This window comes from Trachemys scripta, chromosome 21 (assembly GCF_013100865.1).
Source record: "Trachemys scripta elegans isolate TJP31775 chromosome 21, CAS_Tse_1.0, whole genome shotgun sequence".
NCBI lineage: Eukaryota > Metazoa > Chordata > Testudines > Emydidae > Trachemys > Trachemys scripta.
The window spans coordinates 5,568,697-5,587,180 of NC_048318.1; the positions used below are offsets into that span (position 1 = coordinate 5,568,697).

The following is an 18,484-nucleotide window of genomic DNA, read 5'->3' on the forward strand; positions in this document are numbered from 1 at the left end:
GAGGAATCGGGCTACTATGGGGTTGGAGAACACCGAAACTCCCAACTCCCCAGGATGGAACGCCGATATGGCAGCCAGATGCACTTTAATTGAGGCAGGGACGAGCCCTTGATGCCTGAGGTGCAGCAAGTAGTCCAGAATTGATGGGACTGAGGCCCGCAGAGGCTGTATGTGATGAGGCTCACACCAGTGGGAGAACCTCTTTCATTTGGCAAGGTAGGTCACTCTTGTGGAGGACTTCCTACTACCAAGGAGAATTTGCTGGACCTGGTGGGAGCACCTGTGCTCCATATCGTTTAGCCAGAGAGATACCACGCCATGAGATGTAGCGACGGTAGGTTCAGGTGGAGTAGGTGACCCTGGTCCTGTGTGATGAGGTTGCGATGGAGGGGGAGGGCAATCGGGGCAGTTATGGACAGTTCCAGCAGGGTCGTGAACCAATGCTGGTGTGGCCACGCCGGGGCGATGAGGATGACTGCCGCCTTGTCCCTGCGAGTCTTGAGGAGGACCTTGTGGATGAGCGGGAATGGTGGGAAGGCATACCTCAGGCTCCCGCCCCACGGAATCGCGAAGGCATCTGCCAACAAGCCCGGGCTGAGGTTCTGGAATGAACAAAACTGAGGGCATTGGCTGTTGCCCTTGGTGACGAAGAGATCTACCAGGGGAAACCCCCACCTCTGGAAGATTGAATGCAGGACGTCCTGTCTCAATGTCCATTTGTGCATGTGGTAGGACCGGCTGAGGCGGTCTGCTAACCCGTTTTGGACCCCTGGGAGATATGTTGCGATTAGGTGGACTGAACGGGCTATACAGAAGTCCCATAGGAGGAGCGCCTCGTCACAGAGGGGAGAGGATCGGGATCCGCCCTGCTTGTTTATGTAGAACATGGCGGTAGTGTTGTCCATCAGAACTGACACGCTGTGGCCTTCTATGGTAGCGTGAAAGGTCTGGCAGGCGAGGCGAACTGCCCTTAACTCCTTCAGATTGATGTGAAGCAACTTTTCTTCCCTGGACCATAAGCCCTGGGTCCGCAGGTCCCCTAGGTGTGCCCCCCAGCCCAGGTCCAAGGGATCTGTTACTAACATCAGAGTGGGTTGCGGGGCAGCGAAGGGGACCCCCTCGCAAACCTGCTGCTGATCGAGCCACCAGTGGAGGGAGTTCGACACCTGAGCTGGGATGGTTACTACCAGGTCTAAGGGGTCTCTGTTGGGGCGATACGTTTGGGCCAGCCACAACTGTAATGGCCTGAGTCTTAGGCGGGCATGTCTGACTACATGTGTGCAGGCCGCCATGTGCCCCAAGAGTTGCATACAGCACCTGGCCATGGTCGTGGGGAATTGTTGGATGGAGCTTACGACCCTTTGACTGGCCAAGAACCATGACACTGGAAGACTTGCCCGTGCCGCCACCGAGTCCAGGACTGCTCCTATTAAGTCCAGTCTCTGCGTGGGGATCAGTGAGGACTTGGGCACATTGACCAGTAGACCGAGCTTGCAGAACACCTGTAGTGCCAGCGTCACGTGGGAGCGGACCTCGGCCTCCGACCTGCCCGCGAGGAGCCAGTTGTCCAAGTACAGGTACATGCGCATCTTTCTCTTCCAAAGAAAAGCTGCCACCACGGACATGCATTTTGTGAATACTCGCGGGGCCGTTGCCAGGCTGAAGGGCAGGACCGTAAATTGAAAATGGCGTTGGTTGATGGTGAAGCGCAGGAACCGCTGGTGGGCCGGGCAGATGGTGATGTGAAAATACGCATCTTTCATATCGAGGGCAGTGTACCAATCCCCCGGATCCAGGGATGGGATAATAGCTCCAAGGGAGACCATACGGAAACGTGTTTTGACCAAAAATTTGTTTAGTCCGCGTAGGTCCAAAATGGGACGGAGGCCCCCTTTTGCTTTGGGAATCAGGAAATATCTGGAGTAGAATCCTTTCCCAGTTAGGTCCGGAGGAACCTCTTCCACTGCTCCTACTGTGAGGAGGGTCCGCACCTCCTGCATGAGGAGTTGCTTGTGAGAGGGGTCCCTGAAGAGGGACGGGGAAGGGGGGTGGGAGGGAGGGGGCGAGGAGAACTGAAGGGTGTAGCCCGCCTCCACCGTGCGCAGGACCCAGTGGTCCGATGTTATATGTGACCAAGCACAGTAAAAACAGGACAGGCAGTCCCTGAAACATAGAGGTGGATCCGGAATAGAGCTTGGTACGCTGTCCTCGATCGCAGCTTCAAAACCCTTGCTTATTTCCCGGCTGCGGCTTGCCTTGGCCATGATTTTGGCCCTGGTTAGGCGTATTGTTACGTCTACGCCTGTTATCCCTGCCACGTCTGCAGTACGGTTCCTGTTGAGGACAAGGGTGGTACTGGGGCTTGAAGGGTTTCCTCTGTGTCACCGGGGTATGCATTCCCAACGACTTGAGGGTCGCTCAAGAGTCTGAGGCTATGTAGTCTGGCATCTGTCTGGTCCGAAAACAAGCCTGACCCCTCGAACGGAAGGTCTTGGAGGGTGTTTTGCACCTCTGGGGGAAGGCCGGAAGCGTGTAACCATGCCGAGCGTCTCATTACTACCCCTGTCGCGATTGTCCTAGCAGATGCGTCCGCAGAGTCAAGGGAGGCCTGTAGGGAGGTTTTGGCTACTGCCTTCCCTTCATCCACTATAGCCGTAAACTCGGGTTGTGAGCCCTGAGGCAGAGATTCCTTAAACTTGGAGACTGATGCCCAAGAATTAAAGTTGTGTCTGTTCAGAATCGCTTGCTGGTTAGCGATCCTCAACTGGAGGCCCCCGGACGAGTAGACCTTTCTCCCAAATAAGTCCAAGCGTTTTGTCTCCTTGGTTTTGGGGGCCGGGGCATGTTGGCCATGTCGCTCTCGTTCGTTGACCGCAGAGACGACCAGCGAACAGGGTGTTGGGTGAGAGAAGAGGAAGTCAAACCCTTTAGATGGGGCGAAATATTTCCTCTCCACGCCTTTCGCAGTTGGTGCACTGGAGGCCGGTGTTTGCCATACTGTTTTGTAGTTGGACTGGACCGTTTTTATGAGCGGGAGCGCAATCCTGGAGGAGCCCTCTGGGCTTAGGATGTCGACCATGGGGTCCTCCTGCTCCACCGTCTCCTCCGCCTGCAACCCCAGATTGAGGGCTACTCGGCGGAGCAGTTCCTGGTGCGCCCGATGGTCAATCGGGGGAGGGCCAGACACTGTTGTGCCCGCCACGGCTTCGTCTGGTGAGGAGGAAGAGGTCAGGGCCTTTTGCGCGTCTTCCTCTCCCTGCAACTCCTCACCAACTGGGCGCTCCTCTGGGGCCCGTTCTATGATGTGGGTCTGAGACGGTACCGGGCTCGGTGCCAAGTCCACCCTTTCTCGTTCCGGTGGTCTGGAGACCGTGGCCTCCTTGCGAGAGGGCGGGCGCCACTGTGGAGAGCGGGACCGGTGTCCTGAGGGCCCAGATCTCGAGGTCCTGGACGGGGGGGCCTTGCTGGTGGTAGGCCCAAGGGGTCCAGAATGGCCATTGTCCTGACTGGCCCCATTGTGGATGCCAAGCGGCTTCGTGATCCCTACTGGCCTGTGCCCTGTGGGCATATCCGCTGTACCGGCCCGAGTCTGCCTCCGAAACCACGAACAGTGATCTGGAAGGCCACGGCGGTGCCGTGGGACGGTGCCGGTCCGGGGTCGGAGAGTAGTGCCTCCGTGACCGGGAGTAGCATCTTGCCGACCTGGACCTGAATTGGTACCGGTGACCACGGGTCCGGGAACAACTATGGGTGGTCGGTCTCGGGGATCGTGTAACTGACACGTCCCGGTGCCTACTCGAGTAGGGCTGCTGGGTCGGTGCCAGGCGCTTATTGGGGCCTGACGGCTGTGCGTCTCTCTGCGCAGAGGGAAGCTGGGAGTCCACCGAGGTGGAGCTCGACTGGGACCAGCGCCGTGAACGGTGCCGAGATGGCGACCGTGATGGGCGCACCATTGCCGGCTTGCCTCTGGATGGCAGTCTCGATGGATCGTCTTTAGTTTGGAGGGGGCCCTCAGCGGACAATTCAATGAGGTCCTTTGCTGCCTCAAATGTGTCCGGGGTGGAGGGCTGTTCCAAAATCTCCTCCAGCCCTTCCTCCTCACTCGACGCGCCTATCCCGGGGCTCGACGGGCCTTTCGGCACCGGAGCCACTGTCACCAGGATCTGTGCCGGGTCCGCAACGGCCTTAGGCGCACTCGAGGTCTTCATGGGTGCTACCCTCTTATGCGGGGAGCGTCCTTGGGCCGGCCCTTCAATTTTGCCGGCGAAGACGACCGATGCCGGAGGTCTTCTCGCTGATTCGGTGCCGTGGGCTTAGGGTGCCCCGCCGGCGCCGGATCACGGACCGATGCTGGGGCACTCCGCACCGAGGTTGACGGTGCCGTCGAAGTGGAGGGCTGTAATGCCGTCTCCATGAGCAGCTGCTTAAGGCGAAAGTCTCTCTTTCTTAGTCCTGGGCTTGAAAGCCTTACAGATCTTGCAGCACTCTTTTTGGTGTGCTTCCCCCAGGCAACGGAGACACGAGTTGTGTGGATCGCTTAATGGCATAGGCTTGCGGCATGTGGCACAAGCCTTGAAGCCTTGGGCGTGCGGCATGCCCCACCGCCCAGGGCCGGTGCCGGGGTTGACCAAACATCTAATACAAAGAAGTTTGAGTATTTCTAAAGAACTGATAACTGCTAAGCTTAACACTAGCTACTAAAGAACTGATAACTGTAAAGATAACACTAACTACTATGCTAAGGGACACTCTCAGACGAGAGACAGAGTTGTTCCAACACCGCCATGGACGGTAAGAAGGAACTGAGAGAGGGTCGGGCCTGCAGGGATATATATATTCTAGAACGGGGCACCGCTCTGGCGGGAGGGGGGACCCTGCCGGCCCAACGGGAGCCGCTGAGGGAAAAAGTTTCCGACGTCCGTGCACGCGGCGCGCGCACACCTAATGTGTAATGGATGTGAACAATCACTCGAAGAAGAACTTAAGTTTTATTAGAGCACTTTCACTAGTGCACATAATTGCTGAGTTGTAACCTTAACTTCCAGTAAATTCTCCAGTTTCATTCACCTCAAAGTCGCTGACCATTTCTCCTTTTGGGCTGAAAATCTGCCACACCTCATCTTAACCTAAAGGGTTTTCTTTTCTTTCCTTTTTTTGACGAATTTGAGAAGAATCCACGCACCCAAATTACAAACATTTAAAATTTAGCTACATGAACATGCTAGCTGGTACATTTCTCAAGATTTGTGATGTCTAACAACAGTTCTTCCTGTGTCCTGTGTGATACAGTAATGTCACCAGGGAAGATCGACATACACCCCTACTCAGCCTGACTGTTGACAAAAGGGAGCAGGGGTCTTGATCGCTTAATCCCATTCTTTCCTCCTCCCTCCACCCACTAAGGCTGGTGGTTTAAGTACTAGTGCTTGAGGTGGCACAAAACAATTAACAGAGAAAGCAGTGCTACAGTTGTAATTCATAGTATATAAACAGGACCGCTGAGAGCACACAACATAAGCTCTGTTGAGCCATTTAACAGCAAAGATGGCAAAACGGAGTAGATAATGTTGGCTGTTTCGATGCAGTGGTCTTTAAAAAATAGAGAGCCAAAAATAGCAAAGAAGGTATCAACGTCCGCAGCTTTTAAAGAGCAATACATACCCACTGAAATGAGTGCAGGAAGGTGTGTGTGCCATCTAGTGCAGCCTATGACCTGCAGTCTCAGTCCACTGCTGAACTTGGCTTATCTAGGTAGCACATTGACCCTATTGCTGTATCATCTGAGTTGCTACCTTCTATTACTTTGTAATCAAACAATGTAAGACTTTCATGTCTTTCAGCTGACAAAATCCAAATAGGAGGAAAAAATCCCTGATCCTTAACATGGGGTCTGATTCTCCCCTGCCTTGTGTAGTCCTCACCACTTGTGCAAAATGGGTGTCAAATGTTACCGGGATGTGATTCCACAAAGTTGGACTACACAGCTTTTCTCCACTCACTTTGCACAGGTATAAGGACTATGCAAGAGGCAGGCTGCGGAGAATAGGGCGGTTGACATGAAAAGCAGTGCTGTGCACTGCACCCTACCTCCATCCATGTGAGGGCAGGCCCACAGTTGATCTTGTTGCCTGCGATGGCTGAGAGCCGGGACAGGTAAGCCATCAGCATCTGGGTGACAAGCTGCAGAGGAAAAGAAAGAACAAGTATAATTATTCGGCTGATATACAAAAGCGGAGCCCCTTTCTCCAAGCTGGCATAGTTGTTGGCAAATTAACTGGAGAGGGAGGTATGAGCAGTTTGCACTGATACTGATTTAGTTCCTAATACAATGGGATTCTAAGGTTTGGAGAAGGAGAGAAATCAGTGCAAATATTGTTCCAGGGATTACACATTTCTATATATGTAAGATGAGAAAGGTTTCTCAGTGAAGACTAATTGCCAACGCCAAAATATTTTAAGCCCTGAAGTCCTCTGTTTGCTATGCATTTCACATCCAAACAGATTATTTCAATTATGACAATCCAACACATCTGAGAACCATTGAGTAAAACAAAACAGAGGCTGCCATTTCCCCACAGATGTAAAGTGCTTTGGAACGTGGCAAGCCAGAGTGGTGAAACATTCATTTTTCAAACAATAAATGAGGGCTTAAAAAACATCCTTAGTACTGGCCCTTACGACGATGTAAAACGACTTTCACCAAAGACGACCTAGTTGGGTCACTTTGATCTAAGCTATGGAGATAGTATTAAGAAATTCCATGACAGCCTGGAGTCTCCAAGACCAAATAAAACACTGTTGACCCAAAACATCTGTTTTAACTGTTTAATTTGAAATAAAAATAAACCAGAAAGAGTGAGAGACATCACACACTTGCAAAACCACATTCCAAGGTGTGGCAGTATGTTAGATGTCACAGCATCTCCTGTGCACATAGATACTTTGTATCCAACATCATGCTATACAACCTACAACAGGTATGTTGGAAAGACAATGGTCCAAACAAATCTCAAAACCTGGATCCCACTTAAGCTAATGTCAACACTCCATCAGTGTCAATGGGTCCACAATTTGGCTTCGTATCGCCACGCTGTCAGATAACAGTCCTGGATCTTGCTGGCTGCACCCAATGGACCTTTCTAAGCCTTCATGGAGCCCCAACAAAGTCAAAAGGGCTCTATGGGGGAGCAGGGGTCTAACCCCTATGGAGCATTTTGCAGGACTATTAATCACAAATAGTAGATCCTCAAATCCTTCCTCAGGCCAGGCTCTTACTGACTCCAAATTGCTGCCAAGAGTATTTTTATAGACTGGTCTTTAAATATGTAGTTTCTGAGCCCTTTTTAAAGTAATTTCCACAATATTTTACATGAGGCAAGCTTGCAACAGGCAGAGTGTAATTCCCACCTCCTCTCCCCAATGGCTACATTAACCTCCCAATGCTGGGAATTACTTTAAAAAAATGTACAAATTCCACTGCCAGCAACTGATGCAGAAAATAATGAGTCTTGAAAGGTCAGCGGAGCCAATGCCTACATGATGAGAATGCCACAAAATTAACCTTGGAGCGTATTATTCTACTTATTTATTGTTTAATTGCTCCATTCCCATGTCACATTTAGGAGATTATTATTTTTACGCTGTCTTCAGCAATATCTTGCATCCAAGACAAAACCAACCAACCAGTGTAGGTTCCCTGATGAGATATTGGGTGAAATCCTAGACTCACTGAACGCAGTGTCAAAAAACTCACCACTGACTCCAATGGAGCAATGATTTCACCCATTGTCCCTCCTTTCTCCACACTCTTCCCATTTGGTTTTAAAGGAGTATAGATCCAGATTTACAGATAAAATAGATTTTGCTTTGTATGCCTGAAATGGCTTTAAGCTTTCTTATTTCCCCCTTTTTCAGTTACAGGGCTTATGGGCAGGCAATATTGGCCTCTTGACACGGATAGTCAGGATTTTTCTGCACTCATGTCTTTGCAATGGGACATGTGCTTGCAGCCATCAGGCCTAAGGGAAAAGTGACCTGTGAAATGAAGCAATAGGCATTGTCCATCACTGTAATGCATACTCTTCACACAGACACTGAGGTTTAACAGAGATGTTTGGTTATGCTTGTTTGATTTAAATAACCTCCTGCAAACGACACATATTATTTTCCCCTCCCAATCTTCCAAAGTGATGCATTGCTTCCTCCAAGCAGATGATTTTGGACACAAACAAACACTTGAAATGATAAACAAAGATTGAGTATGAGGTTGGAAATGATCTGCTTTGACAAAAGGCCAGGGTAAAAGTATTCTAACCAACCAGATTTTAGTTCCAAGGAGTTTTTACAGGTAACTAGCACATTTTTTAATATATATATATATATAAAACCCAAAGCAATTTGTGGTTTATAGATATAAATTTACTATCCCAAATACTATTTCCTCCTTTAAAACATTACAGCGCTTTAACCACTCAATATTCCTAGCAAATCATCACTGTTGAAGTTAAGTCAGCAAATATTCATGTCATTGAAAATGTTTCCAAACATACAGTAAAATTCTGATCTAAGTAATTGACAGTACAGCATAGATTAAAAGTCCGATTTTCCTTTCTTTGCATTCTCCATAACCATTCTGCATTTAGCAATGCAGTCATTTATACTAATTTGCAAAGCACTTTCCTTTGTTAAGGTGAGGAGGAATGTGCTGTTCCAATTACTTTTCTAATCAACTCCCAAAATCTAATTCAGAATCCAAAAACTTCTGTTTTTTAAAAGCTGTGAAGAAAACCCAAACCATCCTCTGTTCATTTGTAGTAGCTCTGAGTCTGATCAGAGCTTTCTCTGCTAACAGGGTTCACATTTTACCTCTGGACTGTCCTTCAGGGCATCGGAGCGGGGTAGCTCTGAGAGCTGAGAGAAACGCCGATCATAGATACACAGGTGGAGATGTTTATCAAGGACTCTGAAATCTTCATAACTCCGTTTCACAATCCAGCTCTTGCCCTGCATAGAGAGAGAAAAGCACCACATCAGACCACTTTGATCAGGGGCATAAAATGACACTCCTAGCAGAAGCAAAGGGAGGCACTGCTTTCTTTGCTGCTAGTCTTCCCTTATGTAATACGTGGGTGTAAATAAAGGATGCCCAGTTATTTTTATTTTAAGCTTTAGCATGTAACAGTTTAAAACCAGAGTGAAACAAGTTCACCCCTGGTATTATTCCTCCAACTTCAGTGTACACAAAATCTATGCCAATGGGAGGGGTTCTCTCATTAGTGTAGGTAATCCACCTCCCCGAGAGGCAGTAGCTAGGTCGACAGAAGAATTCTTATGTCGACCTAGCCTAGGGGTTCTCAAACTGGGGGTCAGGACCCCTCAGGGGGTCACAAGGTTATTACATGGGGGGTCGCGAGCTGTCAGCCTCCACCCCAAACCCCGCTTTGCCTCCAGCATTTTCAATGATTTTAAATATATAAACAAGTGTTTTTCATTTATAAGGGGGGGGGGGGGTCACACTCAGAGGCTTGCTATTTGAAAGGGGTCACCAGTAAAAAAGTTTGAGAATCACTGACCTAGCCTGTCTCCACAGGGTCTTAGGGTCAGTTTAATTATGCTGGTCAAGGGTGTGGATTTTTCACTCTCCTGACTGACGTAGTTAAACCAACCTAATTTTCTAGTGTAGATCAGGCCAGTAATGTTATGCCAGAGCTAAATTTGCTTTAACAACTCTAAAAGACCTACAAAAAACCAGTTTGTTCCCTCTGCCTACCTAACGAGGTTTTCACACTGTGCCCACCTGCCAGGGGATGTGACTATGTGCCAGAGAAAATGTAAATTACAAGAAGCTGTTAAAAGTGTTAGAGCTTAGTGGTTACAGTGGGGCTCTGCAGAGACCCAAAAGTCCACCAGCACAGATCTGATGGCAGGTTTGGGGCCTGTACTATTTGTGGCAGAGTTTACAGGACAAAGCCTCAGCTGAAATCAGTGCAGCTAAGATAATTTACGTGAGCTGCGCATCTGTCCCTAAGTATATCATTTTCCCAGTTAAAAACATTGACAAAATACATTTCATAACCATGCAATAAATTGCGTAACTACAGTTCCAAGGGTTAAGTTTTCATTCTGCTGCATCCAGAGACAAGGAAGCAAAATGCTACCATAGCAACAAGGTGTCATTTACTTTTGTGAAACCTTTAATACACAAGTCCCATATTCCAAGTGCTTCATGGGCTATTACAATCAATAACAACTGCTGCACTAATACAGAAGTTTACAGCTTCAAAGCACTTTATGAACCATAATTAATCCGCTCAACACTCTTCTGAGGGAGGTAAGGTGATGTTACCTCCAGTTTACAGACTGGAAAACTGAAGCAGGAACTAAGGACCAACCAAACCCTCACAATGTCCCGTTCCATGTGCAAGGCACACTTCTTTGACCTGCCTTTTCCAATACAAACAAAAAGCAGCATGGAGATGTTTTTTAAAAAAATCCCTACAAAACAAAAACTACACTGAGCACGTAATTCTCCCCCTGGGGAGATGAGGAGAAAAAACAACTAACATATGGCAGATGTTATTCCCATCACTTAATGCATGACTGGAAAGTACTCACATACTACAGTGATGAAGGCAGTATAAAAATTCCAGAAGAATAGAATCACAAAGTGGATAAGTGAATTACTCAGAGTCACCACCAGGCTCTTATATAGTGCTTTTCATCAGCAGATCTCAAAGTGCTTTATTTCACATAATGAGGTAGTGCAGTGCTATTATCCCCATTGTGCAGATGGGGGATAGAGGTACAGAGAGGTTAAGTAACTTAGCCAAGGTCATACTGGAAGCTTGTGACAGAGCAGGGAATCAAACCCAGGTCTCCCAAGACCTAGACTAGTATCCTAGACACTGAACCAGCAAGCCCATGGGAAAGAGCCAGGGATTAAAACTGGAGAAAGATGCATCAGAACAGTCAATACACACAATGACAAGATACATGGTACAGTGGGTGAAGTGGGATTTGAGACTCCACCACCACCAAAGAAAATCAGAACTTGTCACCTTATTTATTTATGTTTTAAAATCAAAGAGGTACATTTATAGATCTGCTGGAATTAAGTGTCCAAAATATTGCCAATGAGCCAAAGACTGCCCATGGAGATCTAGATTCTAGACTGTGGCTTCCTTCCCCTGTAGCCCAAAAGGGGCCGCCAACGCAGAATACAGACAACTTCATACGAGCAGCCTTTTGCTGAGACCAAGACAGAGGACCGCCTGCAAGGATCTGCAGTCTTCACAGGTCCAGCAGCTCTCTATTAAAGATTAAGCTGGGTAAAACAAAATGAAAAATCAATAAAAGAAACCGAATACTTACTAGTATCATGCCCACCACTTCAAAGTTTCTTTCTCAAATAAGACAAACATTTTTACATTTATGGCTGTGTTTTATCTCAGCCAAAGTAAGTGACCTAAGGAAACCTTATTGCCTCAAAACAGCCCATCCTATCCTGACTATTCTTAAGATGGTCTCACATGCTAGCTGAGGATAAATGTCCACTCTGAAACCCGGGATTTGCCTAATTTTTTCAGTATCATAATTTGCTATTTTTAGCTGTTAAATCCAAATTTTACTTGCAGGTATCACTTTTATGGCAGTTAATACAGAGAGGTTCTACAGAAGCCATAAATCCAGCCCCTTAATCTCATCCATAGCACTAGCTATTTTCTGTCTAAATCATTTATGACATTCAAAGCTCCAGACAACCAGTATCGTACTAAAACTCCATTTTCATACCACAAGCATCAGTCAGTATTTCAGAAGCCCAAAGAGGTGGCTCTTTATCTCTCAAAGCAAGTTAACAACATGACCCTCAGTGAGCAATGTCTGGTCACCCCGTACCAAAAAAATCAAGAAATTGTTGCACTGCTGTAGTTTGTTTCTGCCAGCTGCATTTTAACAGGACATGCCCATAAAGTCCTGAAGGCTACTTGTTCAAAGGACAAGAAGTCATCCCAACATGACTCACCCCTTGATTATTACTGCGTCATTAATGACAATGCAGGAATTGGGTTTGTTTAGTTTGGAAAAGAGAAGACTGAGAGGGGACATGATAGCAGTTTTCAGGTATCTAAAAGGGTGTCATAAGGAGGAGAGAGAAAACTTGTTCACCTTAGCCTCTAAGGATAGAGCAAGAAGCAATGGGCTTAAACTGCAGCAAGGGAGGTCTAGGTTGGACATTAGGAAAAAGTTCCTAACTATCAGGGTGGTTAAATACTGGAATAAATTGCCTAGGGAGGTTGTGGAATCTCCATCTCTGGAGATATTTAAGAGTAGGTTAGATAAATGTCTATCAGGGATGGTCTAGACAGTATTTGGTCCTGCCATGCGGGCAGGGGACTGGACTCGATGACCTCTCGAGGTCCCTTCCAGTCCTAGAATCTATATGCCTCCCTGATATCTTATCCTTAAATACTGGCCTGCTGCAGGTATGCAGTGTCTCTCAGTCGTAATTAAGATTAAAAGACATGAATTTACAAGACAGGAATTGCTGGGGTCAGCAAACACTGAGCAGTAGTGTGCGCTGAATTGGAAGAGAACAAATGAAGAGAACAATTTTTTATTTTTTTTTAAATGGAACAGATTCTACATCCTGAGAGCAACTAGGCTACTGATAGTTACTAAATTTAACAGATTAATGTATGGATGGATTCTACACTCACTGGACTCTCTCTAACCTCAACCTCCATCAGAACAATGGGCACCCCCCTTTGACAGAACAAGGGCGACTCGGATGTGTAAATACAGAAAGGTTTGTCAGGGTAGTGCTTCACAAACCGTTGCCTCGAAAAACCTGTTCCAATGCAGTAAGAGCAAATATATCCTTAAACTCTAAGGCTTTGAGCCTGCAAAAACTTACACATGTTAATTTTACATATGTGAGTAGCTGCAATGAGTAATTCTTTGCAGGATTGAGGCCTAAATAGTTAATGTTTAAGAAAAAAAAAGTACAGAGGCATGTTTCTTCAGGATGCAGTTTAATTTCACAGGCAGGAAATCTTTGCAGCTGGCTAGCAAGGAACTGGACACCATTTAGGGAGGCTGTGTGCCATTACCGCATCTGATCACATCTCCAGTGGGTGGTCAATACAAATTAAATCAGCTTCCTGGACCATTTTCCCAGGATAAAACAAGTAGTAAGGTATCTGACTTAAGCTCCCAGGCAGACTTCTAGAGTTACAGGACAATTGTGAACCAGTGATACATTCATCACATCAAAAATAGCATCATACTCTTCGATACTGACAACAACAACAAAAGAAGTTGTATGTTTTATTCCACTTTGCTTCCAAAGTGCCAGAAGGGGGTGCAGAAGTAAATTGTTTTATTCAGCGACTTATTGAAACCATAGAAACGAGAAACAGAAAATAACTATTAACGTAGCCTGACGGTGCCGACTTCATGTTTGCCAGTGCAGGTTTTATAGCAAAGCTAAGCAACGTGCTGCTAAAACACATTGAAAAGTAAGAGTGACATCTTTTCATTGTAGCTGGTCTCCCTAAATGGTTCCTCAATGTCCATTCCTACTCACCTGCTAGTTTCCCCATCGTCTGCTTTTGTTTGTTTCTCGTTTTTCACTTTGATGTCTGGCTGACCCGGATTCAGAAAAGCTTCTTTGGTCAGAACGTTTAGGCATATGGTTAACTTTAAACACATGCTTGAATCCTACTGAAGTTAAGGGGACATAGGCATGTGCTTAAGTATTTTCCTGGATCAGGGCCTGTGTCTGCGAATCCAGGAACTGTTCACTTCCAAGGAGTCATGCCTGTTCAGAAATCACAACCTCGCCCTTCCCCACTCACTGCTGTGTGAGATTTATAATACTCTCTGCTCCGAGGGCAGGGTAAAATTTCAGGGCATTGCATGAAGCTTATTTCTCACACTTAAGCTCAGTGAGAAAAAACGTCATGCTAAACATGATTATAGATTACTGAACTGACTCTTTAATATCCACTGGGCCAGAGACTTGAACCTTCCATTAGTGAGACCATTATGCTGTATTAAGTTCATAAGGTGCTATTCATGCTGTACATTTAGAGGGACAAAGATTCATAGCCATCGCCCCTCAAACCAATACTTTTAGCTCCTCGTCTCAATGGCATAAGAGGGATGACAGGTGGCCACAGCCAGAAAGGGTTGTGCATATTCTCATAACCCCGATTCATTGGGTGATATTTCCTCTAAGATGTCAACACACAGTAACAACTTTCTTTTTTATTTTCAAGTTAAGAGCACACAATGCTTGAGGGGGCCTTACATTAGTGGTGGAATTACACTGCTGGCTTCATTAGTGATGGAATTACACTGCTGTGCCTTCCTGTTATTGTTTGTCTGGGGGAAAAAGCAAATGAGCTTTTTCTCTCTCATATTTGTAAGCCATTTCACTCCCACACCACAGTAAAGCAGCACTTCAAACCATATGGCTGGTCTCCTCTCCATTGAGGGTCTGATCACTTCTGAGAGCAGCTCTCAGAAGCCTGAGGACAGCTAAATATAGGAAGAGTTTTAGTGCTGGCTTAGCTGTCTTCACTTAGACTCTGGCAAGCAGCAGCACTCCCCCATTTACAGTCTGATTTGTCTATAATCAGTTGTGCTTTTGGTGAAGTGAACCACCAAGGAAAAACAGGTTGCCCCATTCTCCAGATATGTGAAATATACTGCCAAAAATAAAAGCACCGTCTTTCCACCAGGATTGTTATTTGGGGAAAGGTCCCGTTCGCAACAAACAATAACACTAATTACACTTGGAACTTTTATAATTTCTTCAAACTTATAAACACAAAACACGGAGATGCCCAACCATTAAAACAGAGACTGAGACCCACCTCCCCCCTATTTATGACCACATGTCAAATCATGTGCTTCCAGGTATGGCAGTCGGGATGGGACTCTCTAGTCCCATCAATAAAACGCCAAACTAACCAGACAGGTTGCTACTGAGCCCCAGGATATGTTGTCCCAGAGACTGGACATGCGCTCTCCATAGTGTCTCCGTGAATTTTTTTTGTTTTGTTTTTATAGATGGGGAGATTGTTCTTTTCAGGTTCAGATTCTCAGGCATCCAGAATTCCTGATAGAAATCATGAAATTACATGGGCACCCTAAGTATAATGTCCGTCAACATGGAGACAGAGACAGGAAAACGAGAAAAAAGTAACTGCTAAAAGACAGTTGGCTCTGACCCTAGAGTAAGAAAACTGAATAGTAAGGAGCTGGAAAGATGCCAGAATTCAACTAGAGGGTTTTACTCTGCCACAGGGATGATTGACAGCTGTCTGGGTTTTAGGGTCTGGATGTTAATCCACCACGACCCTTCCTCCCTTTATTGCAAATCACAGTGGAAAATGGCTTAGAAAATTAGTCAAAACACAGAACAAACCCGATAAAATCCACTACTTATAGTTTATTCAGGAAGTGTTTCCATCTGGTGCTATAGGTGGCTTTATCAAGGTTTAAGTCTGTGTACTGAAATCTCTCAGATGATTTCACACTTTCTAGTCCAATACTACAACTTTCCGGAAATTGAACGTAACTGTAAAACTAACACAAAGTGAGTGGAGTTTGACTGAGGCAGATGAAGTAGCTTGTCAGTAAAGTCTATCCTCTGCTCAGAATGGAATATGAAGAGGAGCTTGCTCTCAATTTTGTGTGTGTTAAATTATGTGGCAAGCCATCCCATGAATTCAGAAAACAGGTAGAAAATTGCTTAATCTAGCATGATTGGCTGGGCATGTTTCCAATGTGCTGCAAAGATGGAGGAGTAAAGTTCCACTATCAATCTCTGTTTCCCATGTAGGACTTGCCTACACAGGAATTCCAAAGTGAGTTACACTAAAGCGAACGAAGGCCATTTTACTTCTGAATGAGACCGTCTACACAGGGGCGGGGGCGCGCTGATGTGCTTTATCTGATGTATTTTAAATCCACACCTTTAGTTAATGTAGCTTAACTTTCCTGAGGGCCGGACTATACTACAAAGTTAGGTCGGCTTAACTGCATTGCTCAGGACTACGAAAAATGTCATGCCTTGTGTGATGTCATTAAGCTGGCCTAAGCCCCAGTGTACAGAATGCTAGGTTGATGGAAGAATTCTCGGAGAGGTGGACTTAGTACAGTGACAGAAGAACCCCTCCCATCGCTGTACGAAGTGTCTACACTACAGCAACAGCTGTGTTTCTAGTCTAGACATACCCTCAGTGTTCCCATGTAGACATACCCTTAGTATCTGCAGCAGCCCCTGAAGGACAGTTTAGAAATAACATGAATGGCCTCTAGAGATTCCCATGCTGATACTGGGAGACTGTGGATGAATGATGGGGAGAGAAACCAATGGGCTTTAAAAAGGATTGAATGATGACAAACCTCAGGACTCCATTTGGAGTAGCGCAGGATGGACCAGGGAAGGAAGCTATGGCAAGTCAGAGAAGGGGAATGCTCACATTACCCAGGCTGTCAGACATGGAAGGGACATAAGAAAGACCAACATATTTGCTTGGTGCATCCTGAGCGGCCTTATTACATTATTAAATCTTTAACATATGAACAACACAGCAAAGTTAATTAATTATAAACAGGCAAATGTGAAGATTTTCATACGAACCACTAACTTCACTTGGACTCTCTCTCCCAAAACACCTCCTCTATTTCTCCTCCGGCCCCTCACAAACCCACTTCCATGCACCGCTTGATTCCAAATGGGACCAGAAGCAGATACATTGAGAAGATACTTGGATGACTAGGCTCCCACTCTTTCTGGCCCAAATTAAAGCAACAGAAATCTACTGAGGTCTGTTCTCTTCTGAGTTCCAACCCATTCTGGAGAAAAACAGGGTCAGACAAGCAGATAGGATGAGTATGCAGAGTTGGGTGTGCTAATCTGAAATGAGCAACTGAACCTTTTGAATGTTCCCTCATCACTCAAAGGAATAAGCTTTACAAGAAATATCCAGCCACCAGGCAAATGTTCTGTCTAATATTTTCTGGGGGCAATTATTTTGCGGAGCTGCAAAGGAACAGGAACATATACACAGTGGAACATACAAACAATGCATAGCATCTGAAGCTCTGATACTCAAATGTTGTCTTCTGAATAAGCCTGTTTCGGGAAAGGCAGAGACCTAAAGCTCTTGCAATTTGAAATGAGATTTACATCTCTCAATGCTTTAATAAAACTCCCTTCCCTCCTTATGACTGGTAATTTAAACACTCCAATACCAATAATCTCCTTAGTGAAATTATATGGTAAGAGCAATGGGTCAGAGAGACATGGGGGAGAAAGGGAAGAGAGAAAGCTGTGGCAGGAGACTGCATTTCTACACATCAGAAAATAAATTCAGAACCCAATGTGAGCTTTCACCGCACAGGAAATGCTTCAAAGCCACCAACAAGACTGACTGCTAAGTAATGGGAATGAAAACCCTACCCATCTAAAGGTATCAAGGCAGTGAATAAATGGATATCTACTTCTAGATTACTACACACACATTTTTTATTACATATATTTAAACAGAATAATGCATTTACCCTGTCTTTTCTCCTGGACGTGTCAGATACTACAGGAGTAAAGCACTTTTCATAACGTGCTTTACAAAGGTGAAGTAAGCACCATTACCAGCTATTTGACAAATGGGTAACTTTGAAAGTGACTTGCCCAAGGTGACCCACAGAGACAGCGGCAGAGCTGGAAATGGTACTCTTGATTCTCACTTCTTGATTCTCACTTCCATGTCTCATCCACTAAACCAAGCTGTCTCCCTTTTTAAAAAAAAAAACCTGCAAGACTGAAGCACATTATTTACTAAAACTAATTTCCAGGGAGAAAATCTACTAAAAATAGTTGAGCTTTCAAAAAACTTTTGTTTCAAAAAATCAGTTATGGTTGCTAACTTTATGCGCTGCTGTCACTTATCACATCATTTACAAAAAACAGTCACTTAAATGTATGGAAATGATTAGACATGATATATTTGACACTGCTCTCATCACAAACACACAACTTATTCCTGTCAAATACAAATAGGTGCACATTTAATTATAAAAGAATGGGAAACAAGGATTTTCAAAATGTTTGCCAGACATTACCACCATTATCCCTCTAACTTGATTTCCCAAAGATATTTCACAAGTTAAGGGTATAGATAAAAAATAAATTAGGCTGAAATAAACACGATGTGCTGTCATCACAGTCTGAAGTCAGTGAGCACCTGCCTCTATCTGCATTTGGGAAGCATGAACAGCAAGAATAAGCATTTGTGCAGCTACTGTCCTCCCCTTCCTCAAAATCCACTCATTTTCCTTGTTGTCGTCTTTCTGTTTTGGCCACTCAGAGACCCCTAATCCCGCATGTTCTGCCTGAGTGAATCCTAATGGGTCAATGGGGTATGAGGAAGGTTCAGGGGTTCACCTGTGCAGCACACCTTGCAGAAACAGA

At 45.7% G+C, this 18,484-nt stretch overlaps 1 protein-coding gene across 1 annotated transcript in view; it reads right to left on the reverse strand.

Annotated features, from left to right (window-relative positions):
* Positions 1-18,484, reverse strand: part of ARHGAP32 (Rho GTPase activating protein 32) — a 267,273-nt gene that overhangs the window by 99,611 nt on the left and 149,178 nt on the right. Inside the window, exons 6-7 of the mRNA XM_034754531.1 lie at positions 8,866-9,003; positions 6,088-6,180 (exon numbers count right to left, since the gene is read on the reverse strand). Of these exons, the coding sequence (XP_034610422.1) occupies positions 6,088-6,180; positions 8,866-9,003 (231 nt within the window). The remainder of the gene's footprint in view (positions 1-6,087; positions 6,181-8,865; positions 9,004-18,484) is intronic.